At 40.9% G+C, this 24,590-nt stretch overlaps 3 protein-coding genes across 3 annotated transcripts in view; 2 read left to right on the top strand and 1 right to left on the bottom strand.

Annotated features, from left to right (window-relative positions):
• ank1b (ankyrin 1, erythrocytic b) overlaps positions 1-21,630 on the top strand; it is a 106,512-nt gene extending 84,882 nt beyond the window's left edge. The window contains exon 45 of the transcript XR_006021566.1: positions 21,614-21,630. The gene's annotated coding sequence lies outside the window, so the exon portion shown is untranslated. The remainder of the gene's footprint in view (positions 1-21,613) is intronic.
• Positions 173-4,222, top strand: eif4ebp1 (eukaryotic translation initiation factor 4E binding protein 1). The gene is made up of 3 exons (XM_042059330.1): positions 173-630; positions 2,637-2,828; positions 3,520-4,222. Exons 1-3 carry the CDS (start codon positions 495-497, stop codon positions 3,549-3,551), a joined length of 360 nt encoding a protein of 119 aa, XP_041915264.1. The 5' UTR covers positions 173-494; the 3' UTR covers positions 3,552-4,222.
• On the bottom strand, positions 4,499-6,802 carry ndr1 (nodal-related 1). The gene is made up of 3 exons (XM_042059314.1): positions 6,534-6,802; positions 5,349-6,115; positions 4,499-5,232 (listed from the first exon to the last, which is right to left on the bottom strand). Exons 1-3 carry the CDS (start codon positions 6,730-6,732, stop codon positions 5,080-5,082), a joined length of 1,119 nt encoding a protein of 372 aa, XP_041915248.1. The 5' UTR covers positions 6,733-6,802; the 3' UTR covers positions 4,499-5,079.
• Positions 21,631-24,590: the final 2,960 nt, after the last annotated feature.

The raw sequence follows: 24,590 nt of genomic DNA, 5'->3' as shown, positions 1-24,590 counted from the left end.
AGACATGAAAGCTTAAATAACTGGTGCCAACCGTAGTGAAATACAGTAGGCCCAACCCACTCCTTTTCTAAAATGAAAATACTGCATGGTGACCGCGTGAATAGATAAACAATGCCCCTCTACTGCTATTCCTTCGGTGACCATGGGGGGCGACATCACATCTCTCCTTTTAAATAGCCTTTCCTGCGACTGCGAGGTGTGTGAGTGAAGGAGTGTGAAAGTGGAAGCGTGCTCTGCAAGCGTTTTGGCCATTTAGCGTGAGTGAATGAGTGAATGCATGATAGCAGTTAGGTAGTTTAGAGATATATTTTCTTATACTTGCTTACCTCCAGCAGGACTAAATTTGTTCATTAACACTACAAAGGGCCTTGCTAAACTGAATCCAACGTCTCTCGTGGCAGCTTCCAGTTAGCAAACAGCCTGGATTCAATTACGGGTGCAGTTGTACCAGGTTTTGGCAGTTTGCAGTAAGGAATTCGTTACAATTTCTAGACATGTCCGTGAGTAGTCAGAAGACCACCAGCCGTGCCATTCCGTCCACCAGACGGGTGATCATCAACGATGCGGCCCACATGCCACATGATTACTCCACTACGCCTGGGGGGACTCTGTTTAGCACAACACCCGGAGGTAAATAAACATAAATGAACAATGCACTTATAGAAATAAGACCTCTACTTCAAGTGGAGGTACTGATAGCTTCGTCAATTATGCAAGTATTTGTCTACGAGCCAATGTCATGATAGTTGCATTGTCGAAATGCTTATACCTATGGTGCTGTCTTGCCTCTAGCTATTGTGCCTTGAATGCTAACATGCTAGTCTGCCTAACCCATAGTGCCTAACAGTGCTACATTAGCTTGCTGGCTAATGTTAGCTCAGTCGCTACATGTTGGTAGCCAAAGCATGTTATTGTCGACTTTTGGTAGCCGTTGGTTTCACATAATCAGAGTTAATTTATTGTATCGAGTGCAAAATGGTAGTTAAATGTAATTGTGCCAATACACTGTTTTTATGATGTAAACACCTGCGTCGTGCAAGAATTAAATCGCAGAAACGTCACTAGCTATGCACGCCTGCGCAAGTGTCAAACACGAGGCGCTATTCAGCGTAAACAAGTGACGCAGCTGTAAGAAACAAACGTTATAGGCGTATGATGTCTGTGTGGGACAACAACATGCTCTGAACAGGCAGTACACTGTATGAGCTGTTGTTATTCAAACCACATGTGACCATTAATGTAAACAAGGAACAGGCCCATTCTTGCTTAATACAAGTGCCACCTTGTTTACTTGCAAGGGGAAGAGTACGTTAATACAATTATAACGTTATCTAATCTGCACCACAGCCGGACATCTCCCAACTGTGACTTAACCATCACTGGGTTAGTATTACTGTCGGAATCGATCATAAACATCTTTCTGACACCTCCTGGAAAATCCTTCCAGTTCCATGTAGTCCGTTAAACTGTAGCAGGAAGCTACGTCCTCGTGCAAGCATGTGACACTTGGTCAGAACATCCTCCCTTAAGCAAAACAACCGTAACATTAAGTACATGTTTGCAGGACATGTGGTGTTCTATTAATATATACATGTATAAAATGGTGTGAATCACACAGACAACTGAAGTATACTTGCTCTAGCCTACTTTCATACATTTTAGCGTGACCTATATAGAATACTAAATATAGCTTTGGTATATGAGTTTGTTGTGCACCAGTTGACTCCCAATAGACTGAGGATGTGTAGGCTAGTGTGCAAATACCATGGGTGTCACTATGGAATCAAGTTTCATTTTTGCTGCTCTGCAATGACATTGTTCCTGTTCCTCAAAATATACATCTAACTTGTAAGCAAGAAATTATTGCTAAACTAGAGTCATGGGGGTGGTCAATGAAGATGTTAATCTTGTGTGGATAAAAAATGTGTGGTTATAGATGGCTGCATCCTACAGTGAGTGCACAAAGCACAGATTCAGACATTGTTTATTCACTGAAGAAAGTGAATGTGGGGTAAGGATACACCACCATGCATGGGAATGTTGTCAGTGGATTTCAGCTGGTTCTGATAGCAGGACTGATAGCTTCCTGGCCTCTTCTCCCTAGTCCTTCTCTCCCTTCCCACCGGGCCTGTAGCTCTTGCTTGCCCACACACCCTTTTTTCTAACCAGCGATAAGATACAGCACGACTAAAGCTGGTGTGAAGGTGACAGTTCTTTTTTTTTTTTTTTTTCATTTTGGCCCAAAAAGCGAAACGACAAAATAAACACTGAGTTCCCACTTCAAGGTTAGAAAATGAAACAAAGTGTGAAGTGTCAGCTTTGGTAGGTCTCACAGGTGGAACAAACCAAGTTGTTTTGGGCGTGTTGGGGCATGCTGAAGCAGACTTTGGCTGTGAGACTTTGTACGTGAGAGATTAATTAATTGCTTCTGCACTGAACTTTGCTTGAAGTGGCAAGATATTATGGGGGTAAACAGTGCATTGCACACATGTTTACATAATATTTTGGGTAAACATTTTATCATGGTTATTTACAGCATTTACCTGTTGCCAGTTGTAAAAAGACCTTCCTTGTTTTCCCTTATTGCCTTGTCTGTTCCTTCACTGCTCAAATACATACCATACAACCTTCTTTAGGAACCCGCATTATCTACGACCGGAAGTTCCTCCTGGACTGCCGTAGCTCCCCTCTGGCCCGCACACCCCCCTGCTGCCTCCCTGACATTCCAGGGGTGACCAGCCCCGCTGTATCTACTGCCAACAATGACACAGCCAAACACAAGCAGACCCTCAATAATAACTGCAGCCCCCCTGCAGAGAAGGGAGCAGGTAAATTTAAGAGGAACCGGGGTTTCCTGTGTTCATATGCATTCATTTGGTACTATAACTGTATTTATCACCCTGCAAGAAGAAATACTCGTTTCTGATTGGCTGGTGGGGTGGCTATTAATTCTGAATAATGGGACACCTATGAAGTAGATCTGGTAAAAAAGTTTAATCATCGTTCCATATCAATGCTTATGAATGGTAACTATAACAACCATAGTAGGACAACAGTTGAGCCTGGAACCAGGCTTCACAAAAATGGAATCAACTGTAAACAAGCTAACTGTCCATGCTATCGCTGTTAAAGGGCCAAAGAAAATTGTACAACAAACTGAACAAGTCGGCTTCTTAAACAGAACCGCTTGTTTCCTTTGTGTGCTATAAAGGCATGACTGTTGCATATAGTGGCAGCCGGGTGATAAGCAGGATAACGGTCTTTGAGGTGTCCTGTTATACAGAATTAATGGTCTCGGGCGGAGTTCTTTCCCTTTCGCCCTCGTCCATTAATTCTGCATAACAGGACACCTCGGCGGCCGTGATCCCTTACATATTATTTTACCGTCTTTAAGGCTGGCAAATATGCATGTAATGACATCACATGGCTTCCCATTATTTATGTGAATAAGTAAATACAACACACACACACATAACATACACATATAATGAAAATGTTATTGTTTTGTGACTTTTGAAGGGGAAGATGCCCAGTTTGAGATGGACATCTGAACTGCATTGACACCCCAGATCAAGAGGGAGATGACAGCTGCTGAGCCCCCTTTTTTCCATTAAGAAGATAACTGTTCCAAAAGACACCACATGAGCCAGGGGGTGTCCACCCTCTCTCATCCACCTTAAAAAACCAGTGTTTACGCAACTGCTGTGCCTCAATGCTGTATTACTGTTCTACTGTACACCAGAGGTGTCGGGCCCGTTTCAGTACCATCGGTAACATGTCTGTCACCAAATACTTTATGCTCATTATGCCATCTTCTGCAAGGGCATTTTCTTCACTTGCTGTGTAAAACCAGCAGAGGTCTGGAATGTTATGGAGGGAAGTGACACTGTGTGGTCTGACCTGCTCTGTGAGGTAGTAGGAAGCATTATAGAGAAAGCTCAAATCCCAAGCGCCATTGCTGTCTTGCACCTCCTAGAGAGGTCTTTGCCTGACAAGGCCAAGTTTTACTTTGGGCCCTCCCTTACATCTGGGCAACAATGCCTTTTGTATTGATGATAATCTATTTCTGTTCTGTTGAAAAGCATTTTTCACAGTGTCATTCATGAGAATGTAATATGCCTTTTTTATTTTGTAAATGCAGTGAATCTCTGCACTCTGGGAAAGACACCTTGCCCTAAAGACAAAGTGAAGTGAAAGCACACAAATAAAAACAAAGAAAGAAGTTGTTGCCTCTGTGTACTGTCTAGTCCAGTCCTAGAAGGCCCCCATCATCCTTTAAAACATGCCATAGAAGTGGGTGTGATTGTCATCATGAAGAAATGAACTAATAGTTAATGTGTTACAGTTGTCTGTGACTAACAATATGCACTTCACCATTTGCCAATGCCATGCCAGAAAAAAAAAACGGCAGAGCAGACCTTCATAGGACAATTAACAATGTGTGAGGCACTGGTAAGTTAATCAAAAATGCTTTACAAAAAAGAATTCACATTATGAATGTATAATACGAGAGTTTATTATCTTTGTCATTACATTACATCTATTAACATAATTACACATTTTCACAAACAGACATGAATGCAGTTTTGAAGGTTTGGGGATTGTCCTCTCCAACTGCATCACTCCTGGCATTCTCTAGTTCACCGCTCCCCCTTCTAAGGCCATATCCAGTTCAAACATTCCCCTTCCTCTAAGGTCCTGTTCAGCTTCAAAGAATATGACTTCATCAAAAAACATGAAATACCATGTATTGACACCTAAGTCATGCAACAGAAATAAAGCGCTATTTTTGTCGTTTCTGTCGGTAGACACACCCGTTTCCCTGCTGTGAGGATGGTTGAGTGTGATCAGTGCTTATTTTAGCCATTCAAATCGGCTGCCAGATGCAGCTAAGAACTTGATGGCATTTGGCATTGCCAAAACATATTAGTTTTCTTTGTATAGAAGGTCAGGGTAAAACGTTTTTGAGAGTAGCTGACCCCAGAACTACCGTAGTGCAGACGTAGTTCCACCATTACCGGATGGTAATATATATTTTTCTGAAGTGCTGTTGCGCCGTCCGTTTGCAAGTGAGAGTTTTCAGTGGCAACCGCACTCCTCCACCACCATGCCCTCGAGATTCCTCATGGCCAGTTCTCCATTCTCGTAGTACAACATGGAGAGGTGGCCGAGACGAGTAGGCACACAGGATGGACAAGGTACGCGGTCAGGATGGTGCAACTTCAGCAGACTCTGGAAGACAGACAGGAAACAGACAAGTCAGAACAACTCAACACCAACGTGAACACTAGCCATTAAAACGTATGAAGGTAAGTATGATTTCGTTGAAATTGTATGAGTGTCCTTACCTGCATATAAGCGTGGTTGGTAGGCGAGAAGGTTTCATCCACAGGGCTTGGACAGCTTCCCTCACAGCGAAATGCGTTGTAGCGCTTTGGATAAACAATCCAGTCGCTCCAGCCGATCTGCTCGAAGTCCACCCACATGTCCACCTTCCTGCAGAGTGTCTTCTGTGGGCCGTTCGAGGATAAGGATCCAAGTGCCCCTGGAACCCCCGCTGCGTCATGCAACATATCCCGAGGCTTGTGGTTCCTCTTTCGACGACTCCCTGCTGCATGACCGGAGGTGGTCGCTCCGGCCCGGTCCAGAGCCACGTACTTGGACCGCTCAGCTGTGTGGATCAGTGTAGGTGACCTTTGACCAGCCATCTGATTGTGCTTGGAGAAAACCACCATCATGACTGTGTCAGTCGTGGAGTGATGAACGCTCTCCTGACCATCATCGTGCCAGGTCTCTCCCTTCTCATTCAAGCTTTCCACCACTGGCTCTCCCTGATGCAGCCAGTACCTGAGCATGGCGGTGATGTTGAACACTCTCCAGGTAGAATGAGAGGCTCCTTTGCTGGGTGTGGCTCTGAAACTGGCCAGGTGGAGACGATCCGGGCATGGTTCCTTTGCGCAGTGGCCGTGTGCGTGGTAGATGTCCACTACTGCGCTCCTGGAGTTGGAAAACGTCGGTAGCCGAAGGCGCAGCTCGGATCGCTGCACGGTGTCGCTCGTTGAGATGGAAGACAAGTCAAAAGTGATACTCCACCTCGTGCCGGTCTGACTGCAACCTAAAGATACAACAAGTTAAGGGTTAGAACGCGAGAAATTGAGTAACATTGCGGTACCATGATTCATTTGGGAGAGAGCATGGCCTAGTTAGGCATCAGAAAAGCAGGTTCCACAAGGCGTCGTTAATAATGTTGAACGCCCAATTGAGAGAATGTGTATTGATTCGAAAACTTGTTTGACACTTGTCTACTGCGCAACATCTGAACTATGGTTAATCACCGATGTAGACTAAATCTAATTAGGTAAATTCGCACAAATTGACCAGTAAAAATACTAGACTGTCTGGAAGAACATACAAGGTATCATTTAATCAAAGTGCGCAAAAGGCGCTACAGTCGTATACCATGCCATTTCCACTGATTAGGATTACTATTTTAAATATCACTAAATAGTATAATAATATAATGGTATTCTTACTTTTGGCAACCAAACTGAGAACTGCGTCGGAATCGTGAAGACTCGGGTTGTCACTGTGAATGCTCCTGAGGTCAGGAGACGACCTGTGTGCATCTCCAGCCTGAAGAGTCCGGTAGAGATGCATCATGTAGAGAGGGTATCTGTTCTGCTGGTGCATCGAACTCAGGTGATCACTGCTGCCTCCCTGAGACCCGCGCATCCGTTGGTGGAACAAGCCAGATGAATCCGTTCTAACTCCACCAATCCAGTGTAGGAGTAGTGCCAGGGTGACACACGTCCCCAAGCCGTGGCGCTCCATCCTTCCAATACAATTGTTTTCCTATAGTTAGAGAGTGAGGCCAAGAGGTCCTTCTCCGAGGCTCTGCTAGAGAGAATGGTGATGATGAGGACGCCGCGGTCCCTTATGGGCCATTTATAATGAATTGTCCTCTTTTGATGCTCCTAGTCATCTCGACGGCGTTTAAAGTGCGCCTTGTGATCCACAGGCCTTCATAGAGGTGCATGTGCCAAGGTCGTCTAGCATCGAAACCAACTCAACTTTGTTGTTCAGAGGTGTGAATTCATTAATACCTTGACCCAAGCACTGTGTATTGAAGCTCCTTTGACAGTGCGTAAACAATAATATTAGCCAGGCAGATTAGTCCTTGCGTTTCTTTGATTAATGGTGGGAATCTGTTCGTATTGGCGTGTTAGTGTATCTACATAAGGCCTGTGCGTAATGATACAGTGGATGTAATTTTATTGATACCAGTTTTCACCTTATTAAGAAGATTGGAACATGAGGAAACTGCGCAACAGTTGGGCGTTTATGGTCTAATGGTTTGTTTTTGGTGGGGAACGCACAATCGTTACAGTGGATTGGGATGTTTCGCGGTTGTTTATTCAGTCTGTTCGTTTTTTGAGTTTCTTTTATTTATTACAATCAGTTTCCCACCCACATCAGACTAAACATTGTCTTATGATGCAATTCCTCGTGGGTTAAGGGTAAAAGTCTTCTGATATTTAGGAGTAGTTCATTTAAGCTAATTGTATTATAGGCTTCTGCAGATGTTGTTGTCAATGCTAATCTCTTTATGCCTATAACGGGACATTTTGCAAAGAAATGACCCATTCACAAAAGCAACGAAACGAAGTTCGTGACGTAATTTCTTTATCCTCTTTTATGCAAATGAAGTCATGCATATCAATAACGTAAAAAAAAACATGTGCTTCAATTGCATAAGCCTCTAAAAAAAAGTGTCATGAGAAATGTCAACGGAAGAATCAAAAGAGGGCATCAAACTAAAAATAATAAATATCAGACCTTCCAGCCTTAAAGAAATTAATTTATGGAATAGGCCTGTGGATGACTGGAACTGGAATGGGAGACCCCACTGAAAACAGAAATATTGTAGCTTTCTCTGATATTATCTGATATAATAGACCTTTGCATAACATATCTTGTGGACCACCTTATTCATGCTCATGCTTCATGATTTTTATGTCCATCCACTTCGAAAACATGCCTTCTATCATTAGGCGTATATTAGGCAATCAATCCATTTTGTGACGTTCTTATTTGCGAGAACGATATTGAACTTCCGAGTCAGCCCACCAGTTGCAGAGGTGTCTCTTTTCTCCACTAGGGAGCGCTATATGACAACATTATCCTCTGCAAGTATCTCAAACTCCGTCTTAGAACACGCGCTATTGATTAACACGGATACAAGTTAAATGTGAAATGACATCTAGGTCAATATTACACTGGAATCTACTTTCCTTTCAAATACTTTGAGCCGGAGTTGGTGAGTGGGAATAGCCTATGCTACATTTTGGATAATTTCAGAAACTGAAATTAATTGTCATTATAGCATTAGGCCTAGACTATGACATGTTTCTGTATACTTGTGGATACAATTACCTATCGATGATAAAGACAAACTATGCACTGGTCTGAGAAATCACTGTCGCGTCACAAATTGTTTCTGACGCGTGCTAATGTGAGCTGTAGTAGCCTATGTGGGTGGTTGGTGCGAGTGCATGTCTTTGTCATGTAATCTGGTTGGCCGGAATTTAAGCAAGAAAAATAACAGAAGACCCACACTACGTTGCACAGGCAAATTTCCTGAAGCAATGTAGCCTCTATTAGCAACCTGCCTCCCAATCTAACTTGCACATCCAAAATAGCTTATGTCTTGCATTAGCCTATGCCATGGGATCCCTGACATGAGTTGCATTACGCCACATGGGATCCCTGATATTAAAGCAGATTAGGCTGATGCTGTGTGTTTCGCAGGTGCTTATTCTTATAAACTAACTTTTCTTTCTTATTGGAATAGTTGAACATATGCTATTTCTGAGTGCGAGATTATAGTCCTGTCAATCACATTCTATAGTGTAGGCTAAAGGCTGGGCTACAGACTAGTCTGTGAATTGTCACATTATAGTGCGTGATGGACGTTTATTTGCCTATTGTTATAACGTTTTGACGAGAGCTGTCTTAACCTACTTCATTGATCTATTTTGATCTGTTTTTTCTATTTTTGTGCTCATGAATTTTGTTTTGTCCCTTTGTAAATATAGACTCAGTTTGGTGGAAACGCGCTGATTGGTCGGGAAGACGCGATTCATGAAACCACAGGGCTGATGTTGATGCTGACTCGCAGTGACAAACTTGTGCGGCTGCAAGCCGATTTCCTAATTAATCGTCAGGGACGCTGATTGCTCTGAATTAGTTTGCTAAACAGATCGATCCCAGGAAAGCAGAGTGTGTGAGAGAGGGAGGGGGCTTTTGTGCAGCGCTGGGAAAAAGAAGTGTGCACTAGCGTTATAGACAGCCTTGAAACAAAACAGCCCATAAATATATGAAAGGGCTGTTGAGGCGCGTTTGCGTCATTTGAATAATGGGGATAATTACCCTCTGTACGGAGAAGAAGCGCCCGCATTTAAAATGGGATCCTTTGATACCAGCTAAGATTCTGTTTGGTTACCGCGGTTTGATTAAGATTCAGCAACGCTCTAACACCCAGCTTCCCGAATAATGGGGTGCACATTTATAAGAACTTGTTTTTGTTTTGTTTGTTTTTTCAAATGTCACCATAGTCATTTCTCAGAAAATTTACTCAGAATTTCTTTTAATGTTTTGTGACATTTGTATCTTAATTCCTCACCTCGCATGGTCTGCAAGACAGGCCAGGTACACCAGACTGTGTTATTTAGCCTATATTGGGGAAGAGGAGGTGGAATTGTAGATCTAGCCCCATTTGAAAGCGTTCATAATTTACCATTGTTCTTTAGCCCACTTACTGGCCATTTGTACCAGATGTGTGTGCAATGTGCGTCCTGTGACATTTTGTTAAACACCTCATTGTCAGTTCTTAGCCCATTTGCATCCCTGTGTTTCAAAGGAGGTGTGTTTATGCACACAACATTTGATAGATCCCAAAGGTGGGATATGCCAACCTGTTCTGTAAAGCAAATTCATGTGACTGCAATATTATATTTCATCAAAACACATCCAAACAGGATCTGAAGTCATTTAGACATATGTCAATGATATGACATTTTCTGTATACATGCCGTCTTATGATGTCAAGTTCCCATGGCAATTGCATCCTGCAGGACTGCTTGCCCCCAAGATTGCTTGCTGTTATGTATACACCAAAAGGAAATTAGAGAGGGTTGTCACCAAAGCCTCTGATTGGTTCTGACCTCATTCCAGTTCATTCTCTGTACTCTTGAGTGCACCTTAAACCGTACCAATAATCAAAGTCCCCTGTCATCCAAATCACCACTTGTTTGTTGCTCCGTCCAGCATCTTTTGTCTTGTGTGTCAATGTCTTGTATTTGGAGCACTTTGGGTTGCACTCTGTGCATACAAAAATGCACTATATAAATAAAAGTGACTTGACTAGCTTCTCCTGTCTGTAAGGTCCATACAAATTGAAACTATACATTTCAAAAATAGCTTCTTCCCTTCAGCAAACTCCTGCACAACATTGACAACATCTATCTATCTATCTATCTATCTATCTATCTATCTATCTATCTATCTATCTATCTACTGTATCTGTCTGTCTGTCTGTCTATAGTAATTGGGGCGGTGGTAGTGTAGTGGTTAAGGAGCTGGGCTGGGGTGCAGTAGCCTGAAAGCTGTGGGTTCAGTTCCTGGCTTCCACCGTTGTGCCCTTAACCCCAAGTTGCTTCACAATGTAATCCCTTGTAATATAGTTGACATATGTAAGTCACTTTGGACAACAGTGTCTGCTAAATGAATAAATGTAAATGTATGTAATTGCAAGCCATCAGTGTCCTACTGGCTTGCCGCTGAGCAAAGTGCAGGCATTTTGCCGCTTAGCCGCTCTTGCACGTGGCCCAGATCAAAGTTGACGGTGGCACGCTGTAAATCATAGTGTAAAGTATCACAGTGTCTTTTGCACTGAGCCACAACACAAATCTTTAGGACATTACCTCAACCAAGAGCAACCTGGCGGCGGCATACAATGTGAACCAGACTTCACACAGGTGAACTTTTCCATATGAGAGCAGAATTTAATTGAATTTCCCCTAGGGATCAATAAAGTATCTATCTATCTATCTATCTAGAAGGCATCTTGAAAGTTGCTAGATCACTCGATGCAGCTCAGTGTCAGAAACAATGAAAATGGTCTCAAGATGCTTCACAGCCATCAAGGCATGAAATTTCGAGCAAAGCTAGCCACTGCTCAGGGTAACCTGTGAGAAAAGGATGAAATAAAAAGGGACAGCCAAGATCAGAGAAGAAGAAATGGGAGAACACAAGAGCAGGAAAAGTAGAAGTAAAAATGGAAATAAGATACACACTACCTCCACACAAAACCCAGACACACTCCCAGGATGCAAATGTGTAAAACTTATACATTGTCAGGAGTATCTAAAAGTCACCTGAACATATTTGTCATATCAGGCAGTGGACAGTATAGGTAAAATGTTACAACACTTCACCTAGGAATTTGAATGCACAAATTTAAGTTCAGTTTAATTCAGCCGTTTCAGTTGAGAATTGGTTTGGTGTTAGCCAGACTACTGACAGAAATCTTGATGTCTTCTGTGTCCCCCTAACCCTGGCATAAACCCCTGGATTATCTCTCCCTAAATCAGACCACTCCTCCTGGTCACCCTCATTGATCCACCTCATCGGGCGGAAAGGTAGAGTTGCTATTGTGTTACAGGGATAACATTAAAACAACCTGCATACTTCGAACACCTACTGGCAAGTCAACTCTGCCTCCTCAATCTCCTCAACATATCCAGAACCTTAGAGTCACTTTCGATAGCACTTTTTGAACACCACATCAATCAAACGATCTGATAGCCTACATTTTTTATATCTGGAAAGCATGGCTCTGTCCTTCACTTGTCTGCTCTGCTGATGAAACTTTGATCCAGGCTTTCATCACATCCCGTCTGGACCACTGCAATAGGGTCCTCTATGTTACACCATCCAAAGTCCTATAAATAAACTCCAGTACATCCAGAACTCTGCTGTGCACCTGCTCACTCGCTTCTTTTGACCTCACCACCTCTGTCCTCCAAACACTCCAATGGCTGCCTGTAGCACAACGGATTCAGTTGAGGATTCTTCTCCCTCCATAGCCAGGGCCCCTCCTGCCTTACTGACCTGCTCTATCAATATAACTCCATCTCAAAGCCTCCATTCCTCTAATGCCAAACTCCTATCCATACCACTCTGAGCCAAACACCAAACTTAGGGTGACTGTGCCTTCTCCATTGCAATCATTAGTATATATAGTATTGTGTAGTGTATCTTTTCAGAACTGTTTAATGCTATGTTTTTGATTGTTTTGTTTATATTTTTGATTGTTTTTTTTATTGTTTTAACTTGCACATAAATCAACTTCAAGCAAGCATCTAAAGTGCTCCATAAATAAAATGTATGTATTATTGTAAAACTAGTATATTATTGAATGTATTATCACTATGATGCATCTGTTTGAGCTCATTTTAAACCACTAGGGTTACTCAAGTTAAAGTTTGGGGAGATAGAGTGGAGAGTACAGTTGTGGTACATAAGATGCTGTTCAGAACTAGAAATCTTAATCTCCTCACCTGGTTTCTTGGTTCTCAGTTTAGTTCTTTCCAACTTAGTCACTGACCTTTCCACACCTCTAGTAGCACCCGCATGGTCTATTTATAGCCATGAGCAAGCCATTTGCATTTATATTGATTGGGCTCGAATATGAAAATTGTTCCAGCAAACAGCAGATAACTGACAGGTCCCAGATAGATAAATGGTGTTTTGACAGTCTCACACTCATTTGATATGACTTGAGATCAAAATTAGGCAGTGCAATGGCTGCAATGGCTGCAGATGATGTGTTGATGGAAGTGACTTGGACGTTCTAAGATTTTAGAAGACTAGGCTGACGATGTGCTAATATTCAGTTATAAATTATAGCACACTGTCTACTCCAGTAATTCCAGCATTACGATGCTGGGGTCTGTTAAAAATCTGTCCTCTGTTGTGGCTACTGGATGTTGGGTTACTCTTGACAAAGCACAGCACTATTTTCACCTCCGATTCAGGTAAATAGGAAACAGCACTAATAGGATTTCAACTGTCCAGCTGCGCCACATTGAATGGAAGCAATTTCTCAGAGCAACATGCCCACATCAGACAAGCACAGTAGTGCTTTAATATGCTTGTGCAGTGTCAATGTTAACTCTAAAATGATGAAGCATGTGTGAAATCTCTTCACACATGAAATTACTATATAGGCTACAATACCGGTATACAATATAGCGTGGTCATATGTTGTCCTTTTTTTGTATTTTTCACCAATTTTTTCAGCGATTCCCGGGCCACAGAAACAAGAAGTCCCGGGGCACATTAAACTTGGGCATGTAGACTGATATGGAAGAAGCTTTTGGTATGGTTACACTTGGTCACATTTGTCAGATCTCAGAATCAGAATCCAGCAGCTAAAACAATTTTGTGCCAATATCTTGTGGTATGAACATTTAATACACATTAATGCACACATACACACAGGTATACACACATACACACACACATGCACACACACACACACCCACACACACACACACACACACACACTCACTCACTCACTCACTCACTGGCACACTATAGTACAAATCTAGACATACCACAAAGCAGTATATGCAAGTTCAAATCCACTGCAGATATACTGTATACAGATATACATTTGGGCCGAAGTTTGACCTTGTAGAGAATATGAGTGTGGCTTTATAACAAATATATATAGTATCACACAAAATACATCATCAATCATTTTGTAGAATTTTCTTGTATACATAAGCAAAAATGTGAGTTTCAACAATCATTGAGCAAATAAGAGCAGAGCATGTAAGACTTGCTGTTTTCAAGAATTTGCAGGAGTAGGGGGTGGAGAGAAGTTGAGAAGCATGATTTATTTTCATCTAATTTATTTATTAGATTTATTTTCACCCCAAAACAGAAAAAGTTGGGACGTTGTGTAAAATGTGAATAAAAACAGAATGTAATAATCTGCAAATCTCTTAAAAACTCATATTTAGTTGCAAAAAGCTGACACAGACAATATATCAAATGTTAAAAATGAGAAATTTGACTATATTTCATGGAAAATATATGTTAATTTTGAATTTGATACCAGCAACATTTTTCAAAAAAAGTTGGGACGGGGGTAAGAAAATGCTGGAAAAGTTGTGTAATGATAAAGAAAACAAAAGGAAGAATGTTTCACAACTAATTAGGGTAACTGGCAACACGATAGGGTATGAAAAAGAGCATCCAAGAGAGGCAGGGACTCTTAGAAGTAAAGATGTAGGGGTATTTATCACTCTGTGTAAACCTGTGTGCACAAATGATGAAACAATGTAATTTTAATGCTTCTTAACAAGAAATTGTGACGTATTTAGGGAGTTCATCATCTACAGGACATAATATTATTAAAACATTCAGAGAATCCAGAGAACTCTTTGCAAACAAAGGAAATAGCTGAAAAACAAATTGGATGGCCGTGGTCTTTTGGACCTCAGATGGCACTGCATCAACACCAGACCTGTTTCCAGACCTGTCATTGTATTAGCTCAGGACAATCTCTGATAACCATTGTCTATGTGCCCAGTTTGCAGGGTTGGGTAGTAACGGATTATATGTAATCTGGATTACGTAATCAGATTACAGAAATCAAGTAACTATAATCAGCCCAGATTACAATAAAAAGAAATTGTAATCAGATTACAGTTAAATTGTTGGGGATTACCTGATTACATTTTATCATGCAAACAATGCAACTTTTTTATGATAGCCTAGCTATCTTTTAATTTGACAAGCAGTTCATTCGGATGTTCACTTTGTAGACTTTTTAAAGATAGTTAAGAACAAAATTATTCATACCCCTGGCAAATATTGATTTTCTCTTTACCAATATGTTTGTTCTTGATTAAAAATGACCCTTGCACATGCCAAAAGGTTGTAAGACAATGTGGTAAAAACATGGAATCAAATAAAAAGTATATTTTTTAACATTCTTTATGAAAAATTGTGTGTTCAAAATTATTCATACCCTTTTTAAACAATCACTGGAAACATCTTTATTTACCACCACAGCTCTCAAAATGGTTCATATAATACCCACCAAGCCTCTTCATGTCACCACAATGATTGTAGACTGCACCTTTTTAGCAGCAATCTGGGGTTTGAGGCAGGAACGATTATTTGCCATCACTTTGGCCTTGTGCTCACTTTTTTGACGGATTGAGGTCCGCTCTAAAATGTTGATATTGTTCTCTGTTAACCATTTCTTGCCTTGTCTGGCTGTATGTTTTGGATCATTGTGTGGTTTAATGTTCAAATGCTGCCTTTTGGGGCAGCCATGGCCTACTGGTTAGGGCTTTGGCCTTTGGGCTTGCCGGTTCGACTTCATTAATTCACGGATTGGGATAAATGCAGAGACCAAATGTCCCTCACAGGATCAAAAGCTCGACTTACTGACTAACTTACATACTATTGGGGCAGGTCTCTCAGCACACTGCCTGATCTTTTTCTCCTAATCTTAATGTAGCCTCTTGTTTTAGTGTTACTGTTTACTTTGAGAAAGTCACCAGGTCCCCCTGGTTGAAAAACATCCCAAAATAATAATTTTCTCACCCCCACAATTGAAATGGACATGGTGTCATTTGGGTTTAATGCTTCCCTTTTTTATGCCAATCTCAGGCCATGTCCCTGGGTCACAAAAATCCAGCGAAAGCTAAATTCTTTGTCCAGGTGTGCCCTTATAAAGGTTAAGCTGAGTTGTGCATGTTTGGAGAAGAGTGGAGAAAAATAGAATGAGAATTCTTTCATCAGTTCTGTGGCGGTGTCTTTTACTTGATGGGCATATTTATTGAAGTAATCCTAAAGTAATCAGATTACGTTACATGTTTTTGGTAATCCAACTGATTACATTACTGATTACAAAAATTGCCATGTAATTTGTAGTCAGTAATGGATTACATTTCAAAGTAATCTGACCCAACCCTGCCAGTTTGATACTCAATTCCAAAACTACAGCCAAAATTGTAACAGCTAAAATTGTATTGAGACATGATACAGAAAATACCACCCTCTTATGTGGGCCTGAGCTTGTTTAAAATGGACTGAGGTAACATGGAAAAAGGTCCTGTGGTTAGACCAATCAAAGTTTACCATTCGATATGAACATATACTTTCCATGAAATAGTCCAAATTTTCATTTTCAACATTTGATATGTTGTCTATGTCCTTTTTGCTGCTAAATATGGGTTTACAAGACTTCTATATTATGACATTCTGTTTTTATTTACATTTTACACAACGTCCCAACTTTTTCTGTTTTTAGGGTTGTACATGCAGCACCGTGCGGCGGTCATATTATGTACCGCTATGCAGTAAATCTATTTGACTTATTTTGTATCAAAGTTTACTCAATTTTAACTTTGCTATTCTGTGACAAACAACAAATCCAAACTTTCACATACTTAATACTGGTAATAAAATGGAACTGAACTGAACACAAAAGCCCATTGCAACCAGAGCTTGACAGGACATGTTGTATCCTCAGCTCACAGGCTGTGTATCCTTGACCTCATGTAACAGCTGATAAGTGCACTGATAGATGACTGACTGACTGGCAGCAGCCCCCGCCATTCTCCACTCGGACCATGCCATCAAACTGACAGCCACTGCCAAGATCCTCCACAGGGATCTGTGAGAGCTGTAACACTTGCCGCTACTGAGGAGCTGCAGTCAGGGAGCCTCCGTTGACACACAATGTGCAGCTGAAGTAAAGAGTATGTCTACTCAGGCTAAAGTTGATAGATTTAGAAAACATGTATCTCTTCAAGAACCTAATGGTTATGTATTCTCATGGTTATGTTTTGCTTGGTTTTACATCTGCGACTTTTTCTTCCTCAGGTTTTATATGATCATCTTTTGATGATAACACTGAAACATAATTTATTTCTGTAGCAGTTGCTAAGAATGCCATAAGATGTCATAGATGTCATGGATTTGATGGGAAATTGCACTTCTACGTTGTGGCAGTAAGTGACATGAGGTGACTTAAATATTGTTATTTAGTCAAGTCTATGAGTCTCCTTTACGGTCAAAATCAGCCAAGAAATCTCATTGTGTGAAGGAGATAATGTAGAGAGAGAGTTACTCCTGTAAGGACAAATTACATTTTTGACACAACTTTCTGAATACAAAAGCCAATACATCGGTTTCGGGTGCTTTGCAAGCTGATTGTCATCTCTCTTCAGTTCTTAATCAGAATGACAAGTAGCAATTTCACCCTTCAGCAATGCACATTGAACCCTCTCGAGCAACACCTGCATCACCCTGGGGCGTGACAGAAATATGAGATCATCGTCGTTGTTGGTCTCGTCCTTCTCATCACCCTCTGTGTTGTCCTCTGCCTAACTTCTGTTTGTGTCACTGTGCAGACGGGAGGGCTGTCTGCTGTGTAAATGAATGGGGGGTGGGGTGGGGGGTGGGTGAGTGTAATCGTAGGGTTCTTTTGCCCCACGACGGGGGAACAATCAAGAGTTTGTCCTCTTCGATGTGCCTCTGAGTGCCACCAAGAGCTAATCAGGTTGTGATTACAGCAAGAGATGATTGCACTTTAAGGCGCAGTGATAAGGTGCGGCGGCGTCCTCCTCCCTCCCACTTCAGGCTCTTCTTCCTGTGCTTGGTCTCTCCAGCTCCATGCTCCATGCTCCAGGCATGATCTTCATCTTGTATTTCCACCACTGTAAACCTCAACTCCATTCTGTCAAACCACATGAAACCACACCCGAGGCATCTATATACTGTTTTGACAGTGGAGCAATAGTTCTGAGAAATTGTGTTGATGTGAAGTGTGTATCATCACTTCACAAGGCTTCTGTCTGATTTGTATATTGCATGGATGCCTTAGAACATAACATGATCTCCCCGCCTTTGTAGCGTGTGGAGGCTTCAGGATTGCCCTTTTGCAGAGGTGTAAGGTTCAGATGTACAGCATCACTGTTTCATCCTAGGAGTATGGCGTTAAAAGGGTCAGACCAAGTGTATTCCCGAAGTTGAAAAAGGAAAGTTTGTCTGGATTTGAAAGCTTATACATGTGATCTGTGAGTAAAAGAAGAGGGAGAAGGGTTACAGCGTTCATGCTACCTTCTGCAGATGAAAGGACCTGACTTATTTCCGACATCAAAGATGATTCATTTATTTATTTATTTTCATTACTGAACTCAAACTCAACGTAGGCATCAAAAGCTGCTGTGCAGGTTTTGGGTGCTAATTTTTGACACTACTCAAACACTAAATCCATTACCTACTCCGGAAATAAATATGCAGTCATGGAAAATGGAAGACTTTTATGGACGACATTTAGCATTCCACTCCTAGACCCATATGAATCACGACATGAAAGACATGTATCATGCTCCATTTTATATTAATTTCTAATGTTTCATTTATGTTTAGCTAGGGCTTTGAAGAATACTCAGGGTACCCTATTTAAAGTCCATTTAAGGTCAGATGTATAACTATCAGGGCTGTACTGGAGGCTAAAGGCAAGTAAACGCAGTTTACCCACCTCTGGAATTTCAGAAACAGAGTTTATCCACCACTTATTAGAGTTTATCTACCTCTCAAAAGAGTTTATTCACCAATTGCAACTTTTAACATTCAAAAATGACACTGTATTATCCATATTCACAGTATGTAGCACTAATCAATACAATGAAATACCACTGATGTTGTTATAAACATTGGACAATAACCAATAATCATCAAACATGTTCTGAATGCCTTTTTTACCGTTATCACAGAATTCATAGTTTACCTCTTTTTTTCTATTTTACCACTACACCCCTGATTATTTGTAGAAAGGGTACATTAATAATCGGCAATGCACTTTCAAATTAGCAATTTGTGGTCATATTGGTATTATTCTCTGTGGTGGTTTGAGATGTGACATGATCTGGATGATGAAATAATTATTGAATGACTCAAATAATTACAAATGCATACCAATAATATGATGAGTGACTCTCCAACATTCTGCCACAAGAGTTCTTAGAGAAAGTATGTTTATTGACATTTCAGGCCTAGTGTGGATATTCGAGAGAACTTCGGTTTGACAGCTGTTGTCCTTAGAGTACTAATCACAGGCACAGGAAACTGACAGACAAACTAAAAGGCTACACAGGAAATTGATCAATACCCATTACCCTCCTTCACACACTTTCCCTCCAATACATGCAGTGTAAAACTGTGACAGATACACACATATTGAGAACATTTACACTTCCCTATAGTCACCACTTTCTCTTCTATGCAAGGCTTTTTTCATTCCTTCATTTTGTACTGCTTCTCACCTTCTGGACAATGAGTATTAAACATAAACTACTTTCCGTCTGGAGAACAGGGAGACTTTGAGGATGAAATGAAGATTTGCTTTGTTGAAGAGGGGCTAAAGTAAATTGACACGCCATAACCTTTGGTATCAAATTTTCAACATGAACCCTTTTTAGATATTTGCTTTCACCCTCCGGGATTCGGATGTTCAGTCACTGGGCTCCTCTGGTGGTAGAGGAGATTAAAATGCAGTCTAGTCCTGGGCTCAGAGCTCAGAGGTCCATTTGAAATGCAAGAGCGACTCCCATGTCCGGCCCAAGGCCTGGCACTGGCTGCGGCTTTTTGATTAAAATATTTTAATAACAGCTCATTTCACAAACAGCAGACAGCAGCGGCTATCAGTTGGCAGGGCGACACTAAGGACATAAATAAAATATTCCTGGAAATTTCTTGAATTTACATTGTGGTATTTGGAAATGATTCATGAATATTCCTCACACGACTGTGCAGAGGGTCTATTATTTTTGTTTGAAGCCTTGTGTCATAGAAAAATGGCAATTTTTAGGAAGAGAAGAGAAAAAGTTTGGGTGCTAGATCACCAGATGACTGAACTGTACACCAAATCATTTTGAATGATGAAGAGTATGATGGCTTTTCCCGAAGTGACATTAATCCCATAGAGACTGACAGCTATCATTTACCCTTCAAGTCTTTACATTATAAACTCATATTGGACAGATAAAGAAAAAAGAATTTCAATTATTTGACTATTTTCCTGATTGTATAGGTACAGAGTCCCGGAGGGTACTTTTGCGTACCTTCGCAATGTAATTGACATTTTGCGAGGGAATGCAAAACTGAACACAACAGGAGCTCAATAAAAATAGATTCCCACCGTGTCCCTTTGGGGGCTCCATATATAAATAATGCAACTGAAAAAAAAAAAATACCAGATGCAGCTAGACCTCAAAACTAGAAATTAATCATATATCTATTGGCTGTGCATGATACATACAGAAAATACCTACGTACCAGTACACAGTATGCTGTATATGCTACTGTATAGTGTCCCCACATATTAGGCAGATCTAGTCTGTCAAGACCAAACATGCTCCCTTGTAATCACATGCTAAAAGCTCATAAACGTATTCGGAGAGTTTTCTGTCTGAAATGTCAAATCGGGCTGAAAACAGTTTACTTTATTCAGCATTTTGTTTCACAGATAATGATATTCTTAATTGTCAAAACTAAAAGGCAAAACAGAATGCTGGGAGAAGCTTCTGTGTGCTTTAAAAGCTCCAGTGGATGTGGGCTTAATACAGAGAAAGCGTCCTGCCATAATTTGACTCACCAGCCAACAAAGCCCGCATCAATCAGTCCAGGACTGCATTACAAGAGCCTTTCAGAGGCCCATAATGACAGGCCTCTCCATGGCCATGCTCCACATTTCCTGATTGCAGCCGCCCGCAGTTTGGCCCCTAATAGCAGGTATCAGCCGTCCGCTGCTCTCTGACCACCAGAAATAAGACCACAGGCCGAGGCAGATTTATTCTGCCGCTCGGACTCCCACTTGTGCCTTGATGGTAGTCAAAGACACTTTAAGTGCTGTGCAAGTGCAACACAAGATGCCCCACACACTCCTCTCTGTCCCCACTCACTGCCACAGGCTGGTGTTTGCTTTTTAAAAGTATGATGGGAAACAGGACCATGGTTGTAGGGAGAGTTGTCATGGAGAGGTGTGGGCGTGCGGTGTGTGTCCATGTATGTGTGTGTATGTGTGTTTGTTTGCGGCTTAGAGGGGAGTTGTTGAATGCACCTAAGTCTGAACGTGAAAGGCAAGACAAAGACATACAGGTGTAATATATTTTAGTTTACATGAAACTTTCAAGGAATGCAAAATAGAGTGAGAGAACAAACTAGAGAGAGGGCTTATTATATTGTAATAAAGTGCGGAGGAATTAAATGCCACTGAATGATAAATGCTTGTGTTCACTATGCTGTGAAGTGAAAGGACAACCTTGCGCTGGCGTCTGAGGCATGACCAGACTGTGACTGGCTTGTAAATTCTTCAGTGATTGTTGCAACAGGGACAATGCATTCAAGATAACCCTTTTTCAATTACATAGTCAGGTGAACAGAGATACAGTTGCAATAGCAGTTCTATAGAAAAATGAGAGATGCTGCTGTCAGACCTTGTGGGCACAACATAGTCTAGGTGTGTGTGTGTGTGTGTGTGTGTGTGTGTGTGTGTATGACAGAGGGAGAGAACACTTAACACATTTTCTGTGTTGTTTTTTCTTTTTTTATATTTATGTGGCCCGGAAGAAAAAGAACTCCACAGTCATTTCAACATGACCGTGAGGTTACACATAATTTGCAATTAATAATAAGTAGAGTATTTGCAATTAATCATAGAATGAAAAATATACTTTGGAAAAGGTCAGTATAATTAAGTTTGAAACTAAGAGCACAATTCAGTAACCGTGGTTGTAAACACGGTTCCCACTCTGTAAAATTCCATTACTTTTCCCTGACAAAAATCTGAATTTCCATGAGCTACTGAGGCCTATAATGAATGGTACATTGAAATTTCTTCATCGACCAATGATTTCAGAGCAGCCATATAGCGTTCTATAATCTTTGAGCAGAAAATGAATAAATGGGCATTGAAAAAACAAAGACTCAAACTGTCAGTAATGGAAAAAGCTAATACACCAATGCTTCCTGGAAATATATTTGTATTATCGGTAATGTATTTTGGCAAGTAGATTTTTAACTGAATTCCCTGATATTACCTGACTTTGCCCCAAAAATGATACAACATTTCCCTGACTTTCCATGTCTGGAATAGACTGGGAATTCCATGATATTCCAGAAATGTGATGTCCTGTGGGAACCCTACTAGGTGCAAGCATGGTGAAAAAATAGAGAAAAAGAAACCAGACTTGGGAGGCCACCTTTCTTCCTGCTTTGAGGAGGAACCCCCCACACCTGAATGCAATAACACCTGCTTCAAAACAGTCAGTTGGAGAGCAAAGAGAGATGGCTAAACAGGACTGTCATATTGACAGACATGACTGGCATTGCAGCATTCTAACTCCAGTTATTGAGGGAGATGTTCTTCCAATAACATTATTATACATGTATGCCTATCCAAAAGTGCATTCATGTTACTGAGGTAATTGCAATCTCCTGCACAAACAAACACACAATTTTGTAAAGGTGAATATTTATATTCTGTATTTGACTAGGTTTTGTTTTTGTCTTATCCTTATTATATGCGTGAGTAGTACAAGTCATCTGTCAACCTGAGGACAAGCTATTTAGCATCTTATTGGGAATTTCAAATATGATCAGTGAAAAAATGCAAATATTCTGTCATCCTCTTTGTACAAAACTCTAATCAAGAACTAATTCTTCAGTCTGGGATGGCATTTAAAAGCAATTACTGAGGTCACCAAAGTTTGAATGAAATCAGAGGGCACTGGACAGTAATTCACCACATTGTCTGTCTTGGGCTAATGGTGACTATTAGCCCATATTAACCCACATTTACTCACATGTTAGCTGAGACAGCTGAGTTGACATGAAATGGCGTTTCATTAGAATATTAGCGTTTCATTAGAATATTATCAAACGCTTTGCTAAAGACGCTCTGTTCATTAACTATCAGGAGCTCATTATCCTTCTCCTGAGCTGCATGAGTCCTGAATATGATTTCAAAGCTAGCCTGTACTCCAAACTACAGTATAACTGCTCTGTGCCTCCAAAACATGAGGAAATGTAGAAATCATTAACATATGCAGAAATCTTGATTGATTGGGGAAGTTCAGAAGGTCACCATTATTTAGAAATTCTTCAACAACCCTTAATGGTTGAAAAAAACCCAGTGTTTGCTGTTTTGTACGGTGAGATGTGATCCTACTGTGACAAATCAGGAGAACTTGTTAGCCTTTGCTTGCTAACAATCAAACGACAGGCAGTCTTTACAATGGTTTCAAACTGAAAGCATAAATATGAATTACAGGAAGATTATTTAAGAAGTCAGGGGTTGCTTAAATATGTCTCAAAAATACTGTTAAAAAAGTATCTGAGTACTAACTCCTGTTTATCTGCTTGCTTTACCATGATGAATTAATTTTCAATACGTTTCAATAGGGCTTTTTGCAATTTTGTATCTGACCCATTTCACCAACGATTTCTCAGAAACGTATACAAGGAATTTGATTCTTATCAGATTCTAGCCACAGACAGTAAGTAAATCATAATCAGATCGGATACAAGATCTCAACATCCTTTTTTCAGTTCAAAATGCCTCAGTGTTTACCAGAGAAATTGATTTGTGACCTTTCAGTCCAAAACTGTTTTCGTCCTTCATTAGTGTATTCCTGTCATATTCTTTTGTTTTGTAACTAAAGCCCTGCTATAGGTCTTGGGATTTCTCTCCACGCACAGAGATGATACTGGTGATGGGAAGGTCAGAGAAAATTCTTCCTATAGTGGAGCCTCAAGGTCTCTGCCAGTTATGATGCCACATTCACCAGTGGATAAACATTATACTCACTCACTGAGCTTCAAACTGATTAAAACGTTCAGTGAGTGCAGAAGGAGAGGCAGTGCAAATAGCATCACTCTGTTTTAAACCCTGTGTGTGTGTGTGTGTGTGTGTGTGTGTGTGTGTGTGTGTGTGTGTGTGTGTGTGTGTGTGTGTGTTTGTTTGTGGTTTAGATGGGAGTTGTTGAATGTACCTAAGTCTGAACCTGAAAGGCAAGACAAAGACATACAGGTATAATATATTTTAATTTACATCAAACTTTCTCAAACATTTCTGTTTTAAACCCTGTGAGATGTTTACCTGCATATTGAGTCACCTGCAAGGTTGAGTAATATACTGACCTTATGGTAGGCTTATGTTAGGGCAGGAATGCTTATATAAACCACCCCGGCTGTTTAAGCACTAGATGGCTCTATAGACTCCTTTAATTGTCCTTGCAGCTGAAGTTCCTTTTCTCACTCTTTTCCTGCTTGTCAGGCTCACACTAGTGCATGTTTGCGTGATGGAGGTCGAGGTTATGCTGAGATGGCAAGACTCTGGTAGGCCATCATAAACAATTACAGAGATAAATATCACAACCTCCCGCGGTGACACACTTATCATGATCCACAAGGCTGACCTTTTAAAGCCATCACCG

Source organism: Alosa sapidissima, chromosome 13 (assembly GCF_018492685.1).
Source record: "Alosa sapidissima isolate fAloSap1 chromosome 13, fAloSap1.pri, whole genome shotgun sequence".
Taxonomy (NCBI): domain Eukaryota; kingdom Metazoa; phylum Chordata; class Actinopteri; order Clupeiformes; family Clupeidae; genus Alosa; species Alosa sapidissima.
The sequence above is the reverse complement of the archived record's forward strand: the minus strand, read 5'-3'. Positions and strand labels throughout refer to the sequence as shown.